This window comes from Lepisosteus oculatus, chromosome 9, assembly GCF_040954835.1.
Source record: "Lepisosteus oculatus isolate fLepOcu1 chromosome 9, fLepOcu1.hap2, whole genome shotgun sequence".
In the NCBI taxonomy this organism is placed as follows: domain Eukaryota; kingdom Metazoa; phylum Chordata; class Actinopteri; order Semionotiformes; family Lepisosteidae; genus Lepisosteus; species Lepisosteus oculatus.
Window position 1 is genome coordinate 4,501,901 of NC_090704.1, and position 15,966 is coordinate 4,517,866.

Consider the following 15,966-nt stretch of genomic DNA (forward strand, 5'->3'; position numbering starts at 1 on the left):
AAAGCATGTACAAATACAAATGTACTGTATATCAACAGTTATTCATTGATATGCAGAGACCTAACATGTTCTTGGCCCTCAGAAGAATACTAAGGATGTACTGTGTTGGAGAAAAAAATATCTTTGAAGCTGCTTTACTGAACATTAATTACAATCTTTACTATATACTTGTTAAACGCCATGTTATTCTCTGAAGCACAGGAGCAGGGGCTTTCAAACATTTCCAAGTTATGTGATTTTTTTTTCTTGCAAAAGTCCCTTTCTCATGCTTGATTCGGGGGAGATGAAGGTGGACTGCGAATATCTTTTAAATTTTAATACCCCACATTCCTTTCTGCATAATAGAAACAATATTCTCCTTTTATTAAACTGTTGAAGCCCATATAAAGTCCTTTATTGGAGTGCTCAGTCCTGAGCCCTGAGGACATGAGAGCCAGCTTGAATAACAGAGCCCTGATTACAGCATTTCTCTTTATGAACAAATATCACAGCTGGGTCATTTATTAGACATTGGATTTTGCAGATATTTCCATATAAAAGCTGGCCCGCAGTCTAGGGACTGAGGTAAACGTGCAGATGTTGTTTTTTTGTAAAAAAACACTGTACCCTATAAATTACATCAAAATAATAGAACACAGGTTCCCCAAAATAAAAGCTTTTCTGTGCTCAACTTACGCCACCTGGGGTGAGTTATAGTCAGACCAAGCGAGTTGCTGCAGTTGAAAAGCAAGGTCAGCACAGTGAGAAGGGGAGAGACTTGAGTGGCTGTGCTGGTTCTGATTTGTCTCCCGGAGCACAGTGCACCTCACTCACAGTAGACGGCAAACACAGTGACCACGCAGAAGAGGGTGGGGTTCTCGTAAGTGCAGGAAGCAAAGCTGTCAGAGTGGGGGTCCCAGAGGCAGCGACTGGCCACCACCGCGTCCTCCCGGGCTTTCTTGCCCACGGTGACCACGCACACCAGCTTGTAGCGCCGGGGGCACACTGCCCTCACCAGCCCTCTGACCTCCTCGCTCAGCTCCTGGGCCAGCCCGGTGCACGGCCCGGCCTCGTAGGAGACTCCCTCCAGCCTCGACGCCAGGAAGCTCTTCACCAGCTGCTGGACCTTGGCGCAGGAGAACTTCTCCTGCGGCCTGGAGGATGTGGAGGGGACCTAGGCAGGCATCACAAGTGGGGAAAGCCAGGAATTACGTGTTGTTTTAGACCCTGATTGAATGCACATGAACCCAGAACTATTCAGTATAACACAAGTGAATATTTAGAATACTATTGTCTTAAGGAAAGCCAGATTCTGAGGTTATCGACTCTCTGGTAGATGGTCACTTACTGCCACAGTTAAAAGTGCCACAATGGTATTCTAAACTTTACAACCTGTATTCTACCAGCCTGCAGTGAGTCTCCGCACTTTGTTCAATTTGTCATTTTCTTCTTGGGCTGCATTGTAGTCACAAAAAAGTGCCAAAGTGTGGATTAGTAAAAGCTATTCAAAAATGCTTTTTTTTTTAAACTGAAGGTTTCCAGCTTAAACCTAATTGTGAGTGGTATATACTACCCTCACCAGCTGAACGGTTTTCTGAGTAGTAATTAAGACTCATTTTGAGAAAGCCTCACGTACACAGGATCATTTGTCTAAATCGATGGAAACAGGCAAGCAAGGTTCTCAGGAATGCTTTGAGTAAGGACATCCATAAAAGACAGATTTTAACATTTTGGAGTTATTTAAATAAACGGTAGTACCGTCTTATTTTCTATTTATTTTCTTAATTCCATGATATCATATTTCTGTGTTTGGTATTTTAGATTTTCTAGACCAGATACTGATACTTCATATGTCTACTCCCGCAGGCTGGCCACAGTATAACATACCAGATCTAATCTAAATGAGTCACAACCACAATAACCATCAGAAAACTAGCATCCTTCCATTTTGCATTATTCATTAATAATTATTCTCATGTGACATCTTTGGATGAATAGGCCTCTGCTACTTACGAAAATAAATCTAAATTTCGCTCATGAATGCTTTTTACCACTGGTAATTTGCATTAACATTTCATGTCAGTGGATCAATGTGCAGTAAGTGCTCCAACTGTTTCCTAAGGATTTCAAATCTTTTATTTGTGAATTTAATGAAAAGCGCTATGATTTGTGCAGAAATATATACTAATTAAAATTCAATAAAAACATGAGTGTTTTGCATTTTTAGCTCCCTGGACACATGCAATCATTTTATTTACATTTTTAATAGTGAGCAGATAGGTTCCAGGAGTATTGCTGATTGTTTCAGTAGTATTATTAGTACCATTAGTACTGAGCTAATGGTATGTGATCTTATAAAGGGTCTGGCTTCTGCGACTTACTCAGTGCACTGGGCCCTATAAAACTCAAAGTCTGGCACTTGATTCGTGTCAAAATGGCTGAAATTAGTTAAGCATATGCATGAGAAGCTGACCAGAAAGACATGGTAAGACCATGCCCTGCTTGGTTTGTTTTGGCATAGTTGGATGTGACCTGTTGTCTGTGTATGAAGTTACCAGGAGAAACAGATTCCGAGATGAATGAAGACAACCACAAGGAAACTGCCTTGTTTTTGGACAGGTCACGTCTTGGAAGGCAAAGGGTCGCCACGCCATCTCGGAACCCTCGCTTTTGACTCCAGCACCTGAGTAACTATTTTCGGATTGTGCTGCCTACGGTTACCATAGCCATATATCTGCATGTAAGTAATCTTCATGCTTTGACACCCATTCAGGGGTAAAACCGACAGCTGAGAGTCGTGGGGTGTTTTGTTTATCGATGAATGCTGTTTCGGAGACCTGCCACAGGACACACAGTGAGCCTTATGTTGACTGTATTGTTTAAGATGGAATGTCTGACAATGTGGGGAGAATTCTCCTGTAACACTAAAATCACCTTTGGTGAGGATTAAGGGTAACCTTACTGCTTTGGAGGTACATTGATAAAGTCTTTGAGCCAACAGCTTATCTGGTCCTGTAAACCAATCAGCACGTATTGATATTTCACCAAGACAGTGCAAGATAATACAGTGCTGAGATTACAAGGGCACGTCTTACAGAAGAGCATGCATTAGTGCTGCCCGGATTGTTATTGCTCAGGGAAGCCTCACCCAAGACCCAAAACGTTCTAATACAGTATGTTAGTATGTTACATTTAATCATTTTCAGGATTGATTGATTTGTATTTGTGTTCACATTTCCAAATATGTGATTAAGTCCATTAGACCTTGGTGTTGCATTTTTTCCTCTGTCCCTATTTAATACTCTACCATATACATTACAAGTTACATGTTAATCACATACCATTTCTAATAATATGATATATTATATTAATTATATACTAAAAATAAAATAATTGTTTTTACAATTAATTGTAAAATATTTTACAATGATAAAAGAAGATGTGATTATTGTAATCGGGTTCTTTTTCACGCAGAGAATCAGAAGCCGTCCAGTGTGATGGTCCCCCCAGGTCTCTTTCCCAGACGGTGATATTTACCATGTCATCCACAATCGCCACCGGCTTCTGCAAGTGGAGCCCTGGGGTTCTCTTTGCGGCTATTTTTAAAACAGTGCGTTCCTGATTGTCAAGGGTGAGAAAAAGATAAATCAGAAAAATGCGACTCCACGTAGCGATATCTATGTAGAGATTCTTGTGATGAAACTAGTGTTTTCGGTGGGTTCTTGGGCAATCGAACTAGCAGTCCTTCACAGCTCTGGATGCAGCGAATAAGAAAATAAAGAACCCAGCACACAAGACAGAGGGCACCCTAGCAGAACTCCTACTCCGGAAACCAGCTCGCCCAGAGGGGCTCCCCACTTACAGAGCAGCTGGAGAGGAGAGGGGGGGTGCAAACTACTGCCAACTGAGACAAAGCCTTTTCTTCCTGAAAGAATCACAAGCTCGTGTGCCATCTTGTACTCATCAGTGTCCCACACATCCAGTTCTGGGCACACAGTTAAACAGTTAAAGCCAGAGGGTTATAATTTTTACTCCTGGCGTCTGAGAATGTATTTTTTCACGACGTCTAGGAAATAACATAGTAATAACAGAACATCAGAGCACTTACTGATGCGTTTGCCCCCCTTTCCCCCTGTGGACTAGAAGAATGAGCAGGAAATAAATGTAATGCTTATATCTACATTTGAGCAGGGACACATCTCCTTATCTACATATGAACAGGGAGCTGCACTAGTGCTCTTTACCTTCAGACCCTTGGTAAATCTCTGGGCTGCCAGCAGTCCTTTGAGGCTGATGGCTCCATTGTTTCTGGGGTTCACCTGTGCAGCTCTGGATGTCCTGCGGCTCAGCTGGGGGTCCCCTTGGGTGGGGCTCTGTTCCAGAAACAGAAAGACAGAGTGAGCAGCAACTGAGCCAAATGAAAAGATTATGCAATGCCTTTTGTAACATTCAGAATGCAATCGATATATGTGCAATTTTTAAAAATCAAAAATATATACTGTATGACAAAGCCGTCACAAACCAGAGTAAGACTCTGACAGCTGTGAAACCAAAGCCAAGCAGAAGTACATAAATGCAAATCAATTCTTTCTGTGTTTTTTTTTCAAATTGTGAACATATCAGATTAAGAAATCTGTTATGCTGCAGGATCCATTTTTTTTCAGGTCAAGGAGTCAAATTTGAGACTATGCTGGGGTGAAAACCAATAGACTTTCGGTCTATGTTTCCAAAACAGTGAACTTTCAATAGTGTTTCCACATTCCTGTGAATATAAATCGGAGAAATGTTCATATTTCAGAGTACGTATTTTCATATGTTGATAGAAATCCATGAGACAGTAAGATTGCTTATACCTTTCACTCAATGCAATAATTGCTGAGTATTTCAACAGAAATTTGTATTGCAAATGTTGATTTGTGTAAAGTTGATAGAATAGATGAGAAATAGATTTGAAGTGATACAGCAATTTTATACCTGAAACGATGGCAGTTTTCTGCAGTTGCTATCTGTTGCTGTTGTGGGGTGGGAGCAGACAGTGAAATGGGCAGTTCCCCAGTAATTTTACCTCTTTGAGAGTGCCAGTGCCTCTGTCCCTGGTTTCCTGGGCTGGTGCCCTGAGCATAACTTTGCCGCTTCTTAAAAGCATCTGTTCCTTTGAATTGTTCATTCCTAAACAAAAGATTTTAAGTTCTGCCAATAGAAGTTAGTTCTTTTGTTGAAAGATCAAGCAGTGGTACAATCGACAGACAACAAAAACTGAAATATCTCCACTGGATACAGATGAACCCATTAGTGCCAGCATTTTAATTCAGAAACGCCCCCAGCCTAGACAGCTTCATCATTAACTACATCTTCAATAAAGACAAGTGAGCCAGATACAGAGGTTGATCATGCCCAAGCCGTGAGATTACCAGGCTTCAGAATTTGCTTGGAAGGACTTGATGAGACAAAGACAAACCTTAACCAATGGGCACTGTAGTACAGTTTACATTAATGTAAATCTCACACATATATATATACAATGAAGTAAGCTGCTTGTTTACAAGTTTCTGCTAAGCATGATAATAATTACAAAACCATGGTTCTTTATCCCATGGCAATGAGTAACATAATACCTTCCAGTCTCCCATAAAAAAAACTACCAAAGAGCTTTGTAAAGGACAAAAAGATAATAAGTAACTAATTCTTGGTCCTGTTTTACAAGTTCTTTACTCAAATGAAGAGAGCCTAATGACTTATTAATTTTCAAATTAAACAAATATTTATTGTGGCATTTAAGTTTTTATTTTAAAAAAGCACTTAAAGGCACTGCCTACCTGCACCCTTGCGCCTGGGCTGCTGTTAGTGCAATAATGACTGCTGTGTTGTTTGTGCCTTCGTCCTGTGTCCTGGACTCCTTGCATGCTTGTGTTCTCCTGGGTTGCTACTTCTGTAATTATTCAACTTGACCTTGTTGCCTTGCCAGGATTATGTCTTAGTAAACAATGAAAATACTTATCGGGTAAGTCAACATGGGAACGTACACAGGCCAGGAGGGAATGGGTAAAGGTTAGATTTTTTATTTGTAAAATACAAATACCAATACCAACAAAAACAAAATGCATAGTTGCAATATTGCATTTCAGGGTTTTTGGCATTATTAATACACAAAGCTTCATAATCCGGTTTGATTATCTGTCATGCCAACCTACGAATTAAATTCCTCAGCTTAAGTGTTCAGGCATTTAGTCAAGTCCTTCGTAAACACACTGAACACCCTAGAGTCGCCAGTACGAGTCTGTTTGTACTGTATGCAGAAGCCTCCTTTTCTACTCTTGGAAACTGAGATGAAAATCCAGTACATAGGAATATAATACTAACACAGTGAAGGCAAGCAGATTCGGAAAGAACCGAAGAATTGTCGGAAATTCAAATCTCATCAGTTTTTGCAACTGTCTCATACCCAGGAATGCAGTCTACAGAACCTTTGGGGCTGAACTTCTTCAAGCAGAGCTACTGCTTAGTAAGCACTAAACCCCATGTGCTATTGATGTAGAAGTAAAGTTCTCATTCTGCAATACTCTTTTAATAATTCATTCATAACAGGTGGGACTGTGTAAGAAATGAGATCACAGAGGCCTGCGTGAAATATTACAGCACTTTGCTCATTTAGATGCAAGAAAATAAATTATTAATGAAAAATAAGTCTTTCCATAATAAATGTTTTATCCTTATTTCACTTGCATCTTTGCTTCAGGTTATGAAATTGGTTGTTTTAATTTGAAACAGCGTTAATGGATGCCTACTACTGGGATTCACATTTCTAAGTCTTGGAAATTTGGGATGATCTTGCATATCCATAGATTTCAGTGAAAGAGTCTCTCAACCCAGCCTTACACACTGAGATAGCTAAGCCCCGATACTGTAGCAAAGTGCTTGCATATGTTAGCTGTCTCGATGGTACCCATGCAACCCGCTCACAACACAGTTTATGTGGCAAAGGGGGATGAAAATGGCTATGAAAAAGGAACCAATGCACAGTCGGTGTATTGCGGATAACTATCCTATTGAAACGGTCTTCCAAATTTTTGTATTCATTCACAGGCTGAAATTCAGTGTCCAATCGCCCAGTGCTTTCTGGATCACTGTGTTCTTAGATGTTAAAAATGCTCAGTTATACCTGTGAACATGTATCACATGGTTCTGATAACACTGGACATTGACCCAGCAGAGGCAGAACATCACCAAAAAGAGGCTGTAGTACAGAACGGAATGATTTCAAGTGAACGGCCTCAGCCATTAAGCTCATGTCCTTAAGCTTCTTCTCGCCAGCTTGATTTGAAGAGTTTGTGTACAATGGTGGCAGTTTGGCTCCGAGCCACCACCACACAACCATCAAGCAGCCGGCCAGCTGACCCTGTGGGACCATTTGCCTGCTGCTTGCTGGCTGTGGGAGGGAGCTCATTCAACAACCATCTGAGGCCCCGGTGAGACAAAGAGCAGACTTGTCTTGCTCTGCACCACAGAAGACCTGTGTCAACCCATTGTCACATCTATAAAACATTTATCCCTTTCCTCTAAACAGAGTGTACCAACACGGCTTCTGGAACTGTGTAAATCACAAGGACATTTGATACAGACCATTAAAATTTAGTGTAGGAGGCAAGGGTAATATCAGATTCCCAATTCAAACCAGCAATTAATTATTCATCACACTGTTAATTCTACAACCCTGTGCTTCATCCTATAACTATTGACTTCAATGTTACTGCTCTCCTTACTCTAAGGATATAGCTATTGTGCTAAGTGCGTGAAAAAATGTCATTTAGGATTGCTGTCCTCATTCCATTCCTCTCTGCAATCAACCAGGCTGTGCCAAAAAAAGGTAAGACTTTTTTCTTCACGATTTTCTCACTGCTCAATGAATGGAGGTCTGTCAGAACACTTGCCATGAGAGGGAAAGGATTTTTAAGTAGTGCCTTAACAATTAAATTCTGGTCCGACTAAAGAAATTGCCTTTATTTATACTGTAATCAAGAATTTCTGTTTTTGGCAGTAAAGGGTTTACTAACTGCATAAGGTACTTGATTTTAGGGGTTATGAATGGAGGTTTTGAAATAAGATGTTTAATTTAATGTAGTTACCACACTCTACATTAAAAAAAACATAGAAACAGTCTTTTCTTTCTCACTTTGCTCCAGTACAAACTTCTGTGTGTCTCAGACAACTACACTTGCCTCTTTCGTTCAATGAATTATACTTGTTTGTTTAAGAGGAAAATAAAATCTGTTATCTTTACAGGGGCTGATGACTTTGTATAATGATGAGATTGGGAGGGAATGGAATTGGAGTGGAAATATTTCACATTTAGTGACTTATTTCTTACAATTACTTGGTTCAATTACCAGAATAACCAGATAGACAACAAAGATTCACAAATTGCCTCAATATAAAAGGGAGTTAATTAAAGAAATGTGATAACTAGGGAGATAAACTGTAAGGAGTCAATATTCTTCAGTATATATAGTATATACTGTATATAGTATATATATGTTCGTTCAGTTGAATTCAGGCTATCCTGAATTCAAGTTCCATCCTGGAATTCAGTTTAGAAACCTTCACTTGACACAACCTGCTATGAACTTTAAAAAAAAGTGTTCAACAATTGGCTGGTTAGCATGTTCCACACTCCCACAAACCTCTGAGACCTGCCCCAACCCTGAAAACCTACCGCAAAGTTTTGTAAATAGAAGCTCTTAATTGAAGTTGGGGAGGAATAATGAAAAACAAGACAATCTCACCCAGCTGTTCAAAATCACAAACCTTCCTGATGTACGTCTCACACAAACAACCTCTTTTTTCACATTTGGTCTCGTGCGTCCTACCTCCATCCCATCTCCACCTGTACAGCTGCCTCCTAGTCACCTCTCACTCTGCAGTCCAGAACGTTTCATTCTTAAAGTACTCCGACTCACAAAGCGTCTGATTTTTGCATGCCATTATTCACTGTGAAAAGGGCAGAGCAGTGCACATATCAGATCAGTCATAAAAAGACATATTTCATCACCTAGATAAGGCTTTTTCTAAGAATCTGGATGTGCCATAAGCACTAAACAACTGGAAAAGGCAATCATGTATAAACAGTTTCTTGTTGTCAAATAATTATACATTTGCATCTGTTTTACAAAACCACAGCTCCTTTTCCCTGAAAGTAAACCTTTCCCATTTTTAATCTTGTGTAATAATGTTGAATCTTTGCACTGTGCAGCGTAAGCAGCACTTTGCTTAAGAAGTAAAATGTTTTTGTAACTGTATAGGTAAATCCATGAATACATTCACGTGGGTTACTATAGCATATGTCCTTTTTTGCTTTCGCATTTTCCTGAACAGGACAAACATTTCAGTTAATGTGTTCCATAGGCAGGCAAAGGCAAGTCACACCGTTCATGAAAAGGGTCAAAATGACCGAAACACCCAGTGCTGCATATATTTCGAGTTCACTAATCATTTACAGCTGGGAGAGGTCCTAGCTGGTTTATGTTCAGTGAGCATTGGCACTTCATTGTAATGTGCTACAAAGCCATGATGAGTATCCCCCCCTTTTTGCTAACACAAAGATCTGAGCCCTGCTAACACGCGGGCAACCACATGCTGACATTGCTCTATTAAACTGAAAGCCAAACCGTGTGATGTCACACGGGCCACGTTCACACACTTCGGCTCCCTCTGAGAAAAAACACTTCCCGCCAGTTCTTTCAATGGGTACGATGCAAAAATGGAATTCGGATCTGGATCTGTATCAAGTAACGTCTGTCGAAATGACAGCTCGATTGCATTACTTCATAGAAGTACTGGAATAATGCTTCTTAGATTTCCGAAACTGTCGGCCAATTTACAGCCACAGCTACTGCAATGCAATTCATTATTTATTCATGGTTAATCTGCCCCAGGGGTGAAGTGTGGCGGCATTCTCTCCGCGCCGAACGGCAACATATCGAGCCCCAACTTCCCGGGGCTGTACCCCTGCGACACCGAGTGCGTCTGGCTCATCGTGGTGGCAGAGGGCTCTTCCGTCCTGCTGACGTTTCACCACTTCGAGCTGGAATACCACGCCGACTGTGCCTACGACTACGTGCAGATTTACAACGGGGCCTCCCAGGACCAAGGCAACCTCCTGGGGACGTTCTGTGGGGAGAACCCCCCTCCGCCGTTCACCTCGGCCTGGCACGTCATGTCCATCGTCTTCCGCTCGGATAGACACGTGGCACACAGCGGCTTCTCTGTGGGATACAGGAAAGGTAAGCGAAGGTGTGACAGGAATTAATCAATCCTTTCATTGGCTGATTGCTCAGGTTGCACGTTCTTACCTGCAATTGATCGATTGGTTGGTTGCTTGGTTGACAGGCCGTGGGCAGGCTTTTACCTTTGTAAAATGGCCTCCTTCATTAACTAAGTAAAACGTAACTAAGTGTTGGTTGTAATGTTTTGTTTAAAGCCCACACAAGACATACCCAGATCTGGCCGGGATACTGTCCCATATCTTTTATCGTTTTCAGGGTCAAATTGGTGTACAGGTGTAGCTCACAGTAAAGTACAGCCTTTTGTTTCTTCGGTACTTCTTTCAATGACTTATACACTCTGACCTTGACACTAAAATTAAAGCATTAATAAGTGATGAATAAAAGTAGCCATACCAAGAGTGCAGTATTGAGGCTCGCCATTCTTTAGGGCTTCAGGTGGCATTGTACAACTCAAGAAACCAGGGTTTGCATCCCGTGAAACACTATTCTCATGGTGAATATCCAGCGAATTATTTTTTTGCCCTTTTAAGAATATTAGGCTTTTGCAGTCTCGGGCGGGAAGTGTAAAGCACATGATAGCTTCTGCTCTTACATGTTCTTAACATTTCAGCCAATTCTGGGCTGCAGGGGAGCAGGAGCAACAAGTGCAAGGCAGGGTCACACCCTGGATAGGATACCTCCCCATTAGAGGACACACTGACACAGACACACATGCACCAGGGCTACCTTTTCCAGGAGTCACTTAACCTGCCAGCATGTCTCTGGACTGCGGGAGGGAGCCTGGGCACAGAATCACATGAAAGGACAATGAATTCACCCCTAAATACACACCTAGTGTTCTCCTCTTGTATCGTATTATTGAAGCACTTGTCGGTAAAGAGGCTGCACACACAGTCACCCTCCTCTGCTGGCAACTCTTGGCAGATGTGTGTGGCGGAGTGCTCACGGGGCTGTCCGGCACCATATCCAGCCCCGACTACCCCGACAGCTACCCCAACAACGCCGAGTGCTCCTGGACGGTCCACGTCTCCAACCGCACGGTGGTCAGCCTGGTCTTCCTCGACTTCCAGCTGGAGAACAACGAGCAGTGCGAGTTCGACTACGTGGCTGTGTTCGACGGCCCCACCGCGAGGCACAGGCCGCTCGGCAACTACTGCGGCAGCGAGACCCCCCCCAGCGCCGTGTCCAGCTCCAACCGGCTGCTGGTGGTCTTCCGATCGGACTTCAACATCGGAGGCCGGGGCTTCAAAGCGTACTACTACTCCGGTGAGTCAGGAGCGGGCCCGCGGGACACAGGGGGAGTTCGCACCTGCTGGTTTGAGGTGTGGGGGCTTGCGTAGGTGTCGCGCAAGGCGAAGCCGTGCGGAGTTGGATTCCCGAGGCTTGCTTTGCTTTTCGACAAGTCGGCGGACAGATAACTAGTGCAGAGGCCGAGGCAGCGCTGAAACGGCATTTTGCAGGACTCCATCAAGGTGGAGAGGTGGAGACCCTTGCTGTGCCAGACCCGTCTTACTTCCGACCGGTGGACAGCCCATCAATCACTCATCTTGCTTTCCTCCTCTGTACAAGTTTGATTGTGTTTACTGTTTCAAATCCCCCGATCTTTTTTGGGGGGAGGGAGGGTTTTTTTTTCAGAATAGAAGAAATAAAGACAGAACAATCCCACGTTTCAACCTCCACCTAACCCACCCCCCCTCAGTGGCACCTCCCTATACCTCTGTCACTCCTAAAGCCCCCCTGAAATAAGCTCAGTGTCCGAACAGCAGTGAGCTCCTCATGGAGAATCCAGTCTTACCAGGGGAGGGAGTGGGAGGGTCCTACTCTAGTGCCAACATCTTTTTTTACTGCAGAATTTTGAAATGCAGGGGGAAAACCAGCAGATCTTCACGGCCCACAAGGGGAATTTCACCATGGATCTGCCCCAACGAAACTGTCCTCCTCTCGTTTGAGACCTGTCTTCTGTTCATGTGGCTGTCGCAGAGGACCCGAGAAGCTGACAGTTTAACAACTGAATGGTAGTGCAACCCGACACACCTCTTTCCTCTTTCTGGCCTAGGGTACCGAGTGGTCAAGACGCATTGATGTGAAGTGGTGTTGGTGTTGTGTTTTGCACACAAGAGGGGACACCAACGTGGGAGAGCAGGAGCTCTGTAGCACCAGGAGAGGAAATGCAGAGGCTTCCACTCTGGAGCCAACATCTGTTCACCTGCGGTGTCTTTATTATGTCCAAACACAGGGGAATGCCAGCAGATCTTCACAGCCATAAAGGGGAATTTCAGCAGCCCCCAGTATCCCGACATCTACCCCAACAACATCAACTGCCACTGGACGGTGAGTCTGGCCGCGGGGTACCGGGTCAAGCTGTACGCCGCGGACATGGAGCTGGAGGACAGGAACAGCCTCACGGACGCCTGCGACTACGACTCCCTGGCTGTTCACGACGGGAGCAGCCAACGGGACCCCCTGCTGGGGAGGTGGTGCGGGGCCGAAATGCCGCCGCCCCTGCTTTCCCAAAGCAACAAGCTCCTCGTCGTCCTGAACACTGACCGGAACGCGGCTTACAGGGGCTTCTCCCTCTCCTACATAGGTGGTGAGTCTCGGTTAAAGGCATCCGGGGGGCCGAATAGGCAGGGGCCAGTCTGCGCTTTGAAGGGTATTTGCCGCCTGGTAGGGTATTGGGGTTCTAATTCTATATATTGCTTTCAAGCTGAATAGCCGCGAAAGCAGAGTAAAAATACGCATCAACCTTTTCAGATATGATAAGCCTCAGATGAGCCACTTCTAAAACTTGGTGACAATAAAAGAAACTGCTTGACCAGGACTGCTGTTCAAATGGAACTCCAGGTATGCACGAGATATACCCAAATCAGGACTTTATTTTCCTAAAGACCTTTTGCGTCTTGTGACTGTAGAGCAGAGAAGCATCCTGAGGCTGACTGCACGCCTTCTAGAGCTGTGCCTGACTGCTGCCCGTGTGTTTCTGTGTGTCCAAGTGGTCCCGGTCAACGTGAGCTGCAGCAGGACTGACTTCCAAATCCAGATTTCCCAGCAGGCTCTGCCCCAGCTAGACCGCTACAGTGTGTATCTGGGGAACCCCAGCTGTGCCGCGCAGATGACAGCAACCACCTTCAAAATTATAGCCAGGTTTGTCACCTGCGGCACAGAGTCTCAGGTGAGTCCTTGGTGTTTACCCACCTGCTGAGTGGTGCTTCCTCTTTCCAGTATCAGTGCCAGGACACACTCTTTGCTTCAACACAAACACCGTGTTCATAAGTGGATTAGAGTTGTTCATTTTCAGTTCGAATCTTTCTAAAGATTCTAAAGAATACAGTGTTATTTAACAACATGCCAATGTTGTTGTACAATAACAATTTCATTGTAAAGGCCAAACTGCAGGTGATAATTGAAATGTTGCCATACTTCAATGTCAATAACTATATTTTATAACTTAGTTTTCGGGTTTCACCCAAACGCTTGCAGCTCCCAGTAGTTCTAAAATATCAAAATGGTCTCATCCTTCCGGGAAACAATTGCACCTTAATTATATCTAAACTGGTGGTGGGACGCAAAGCAAAACAGGTTTCCTGGGACTAAATTCTCCCTCCACTGCTGTATTCTACTCTGGTATTGTTGAATTTGTACAGGTTCTTGCTGTGGCATCCTCCTGTCTGAACAACCAGAACCGAAAGGCACATAAATTAACGTCTTGCGTTCTCTTGTTTCAAAACTGCAAGAGGAAAAGCGTCCTCTCAGTTGTCACCACAGCAGCATAACGGCACCTCCTTTGTCGCCTCTGAATAACAGAACCTGAGTCGAACTGCTTGCACATTTGGTTTCTCGTAAAGGTTTTTTGAAAAAAAAACTACAAATTTTACCACACGTTGGAGCTACAGAACGCACGTTCTCCACAGCTTATAAACAAGTAGAGTTACTTGTATACTACAGACTAGATAAGGGATGAGGCACATATTCAGTCATTTCCCAGCTTCTCTCACCTTGGTTCTCTGACTAATGTTTTGATAGCCAAGGACACTTGTTCCTGCTCTCCGGCTTCTTACCTGACTGCTTTCTTCATCCTCACACAAGTCGTTCATTTCCACCACATAGTCTGAGCTCACCCTCCGACTTCCCTACACCTCTTACTAACCCAGCACGACGCAGCTCTCCCAGTGGAGTGAAGCAGTGCTGGTGCTGTCCCATGTGTTGCAGAGGAGAAGGAACGTCACGGTGATGGTGAATACCCTGTACGTTGACTTCTCCGACGGCCAGCAGGAGAACATCCAGGAGTACGAGGTGCAGTGTGAACCCCGACACAAGGAGGCCTCCATAAATCTCATCTCTGGAGATGACCGATATCGGCTGAACCAGCTGACCGAGAGGACGGACACAAATACCGAGGACGCCGACTCCTCTAACGCAGACGTCCGGGGACAGGACACCAGCGACATTGTCTTCATCAGCATCTGTGTACTAGCTGGTATCCTAATGCTGATTGCGATTATTGGTCTAGTGCTTCTTTAACTGCGCAGTGCAAAAAGGGACAGAGACTTCCACTCTACGGTTTAATTAACTCATTACAGCATAGATTACGAAATGTAATAAATCCAAATAGAAATGACTAAAACACATAGTTAAAAAAATATATTGCTGCCCTAAATAAGGGGCACAGGAGCAAGCAAAGGCCAAAACATTCATCGGAACTCTTCATATTCCTGTAATATTAAAAAGTAATATTTATATATGTGAGGACTCTGATTTCTCTGTGCATTTGGAAAAAGTTTTCAAGAGAACATTTTAGATGGACTTTCGTTCTGCTTTCACCTCACGTTCCTCTTTAAAACGCGAACAGATTGAATTTGCAAGTATTCAGAACCACTGGGGCTGAATTTGTATTTTTAACTAAGCTGATCCTTCCTGTCTCCACAGAACCACGAATCCCATTTAATGATACCTTTGAAAGGTCAGAGTATCAATCAAACTTATAATTGTGGGAACCATGTGGTGTGTCGTTTTCTAGATCGTCTATTCAGTACACATAGTACTTTCTGTGAGCATACATTAAGGTAATACAACAGATCTCAGACCAACCAAGTCTTGAATGCATTAATGACAAAATGTAGTAGCATTTGTGGACCCAGAAATGAAACAGCAAGGACACGCTGAATACAGCCTTTGTTCATTCGTCCAGTTAATCAAAGCTTGTTAGGTTCAAAAGTATAGCAACAGCAGGCAATTTTGGTATTGGTATCCTAGTAATTGAGACACTGATGCTTACCAGTGCAGTTCACCTAAATTGGAAGAGCCTGTGATCCCTAGCGTGATCAAAGTTCTAAGTTAATTTTATTGAGAAATCTGGAGTTGAAAATCAATATACATTACATGTGTCTGGCATTTTAAATAAGAAAATGAAAAAAGTCACTACCCAAGACTCATTGTAGTAGTGATTTAAGGACAGAAAGACTATATGTAGACCCATGCATTCTATTTTCTCTTTCCTCACTGTGACTCCCAAACGGTGCTGCTTTGCTGGTATTTCACAGTCTTAAGTTTATAACAGTGGTAGAGTGCTAAGATATTGTCCCTTTACATTAATGTACTATCAGTCACTGCCACGGCATGTGACTACACGCCTAACACCAATGACAAACCAAACATTCCGTATCAGGGACTAGGCTTGGATTATGGTGGGGTTATATACTATATACTA

At 43.3% G+C, this 15,966-nt stretch overlaps 2 protein-coding genes across 4 annotated transcripts; one reads left to right on the forward strand and one right to left on the reverse strand.

The window, feature by feature from the left end:
- Positions 1-180: 180 nt before the first annotated feature.
- LOC107078365 (dynein light chain Tctex-type 5-B-like) lies at positions 181-9,915 on the reverse strand. 3 transcript variants are annotated; one of them, XM_015355318.2, is made up of 6 exons: positions 8,844-9,915; positions 5,796-5,952; positions 5,045-5,169; positions 4,224-4,352; positions 3,517-3,597; positions 181-1,153 (listed from the first exon to the last, which is right to left on the reverse strand). In XM_015355318.2, exons 3-6 carry the CDS (start codon positions 5,144-5,146, stop codon positions 806-808), a joined length of 660 nt encoding a protein of 219 aa, XP_015210804.1. In that variant the 5' UTR covers positions 5,147-5,169; positions 5,796-5,952; positions 8,844-9,915; the 3' UTR covers positions 181-805. The 3 variants fall into 3 exon arrangements, with proteins under 3 accessions (XP_015210804.1, XP_015210805.1, XP_069050121.1); XM_015355319.2 differs by lacking the exon at positions 8,844-9,915 and having other exon boundaries at positions 5,045-5,148; positions 5,796-7,535; XM_069194020.1 differs by lacking the exon at positions 8,844-9,915 and having other exon boundaries at positions 5,796-7,535.
- cdcp2 (CUB domain containing protein 2) lies at positions 7,527-14,998 on the forward strand. Its single transcript, XM_015355313.2, has 6 exons — positions 7,527-7,843; positions 9,909-10,256; positions 11,184-11,525; positions 12,496-12,849; positions 13,253-13,431; positions 14,469-14,998. The coding sequence occupies exons 1-6, from the start codon at positions 7,777-7,779 to the stop codon at positions 14,778-14,780; spliced, it is 1,602 nt and encodes a 533-aa protein (XP_015210799.1). The 5' UTR covers positions 7,527-7,776; the 3' UTR covers positions 14,781-14,998.
- Positions 14,999-15,966: the final 968 nt, after the last annotated feature.

Excerpts from the sequence above, each read along its gene's own strand:
- cdcp2 (XM_015355313.2), top strand. The coding sequence starts at position 7,777 with ATGTCATTTAGGATTGCTGTCCTCATTCCATTCCTCTCTGCAATCAAC. Across the intron at positions 10,257-11,183 it reads CTCTGTGGGATACAGGAAAG|ATGTGTGTGGCGGAGTGCTC; the intron begins GTAAGCGAAGGT and ends AACTCTTGGCAG. Across the intron at positions 12,850-13,252 it reads CTCCCTCTCCTACATAGGTG|TGGTCCCGGTCAACGTGAGC; the intron begins GTGAGTCTCGGT and ends TGTGTGTCCAAG.
- LOC107078365 (XM_015355318.2), bottom strand. The coding sequence starts at position 5,146 with ATGAACAATTCAAAGGAACAGATGCTTTTAAGAAGCGGCAAAGTTATG. Across the intron at positions 3,598-4,223 it reads GATTTACCAAGGGTCTGAAG|GAACGCACTGTTTTAAAAAT; the intron begins GTAAAGAGCACT and ends CTTGACAATCAG. Across the intron at positions 1,154-3,516 it reads TGGCGATTGTGGATGACATG|GTCCCCTCCACATCCTCCAG; the intron begins GTAAATATCACC and ends ATGCCTGCCTAG.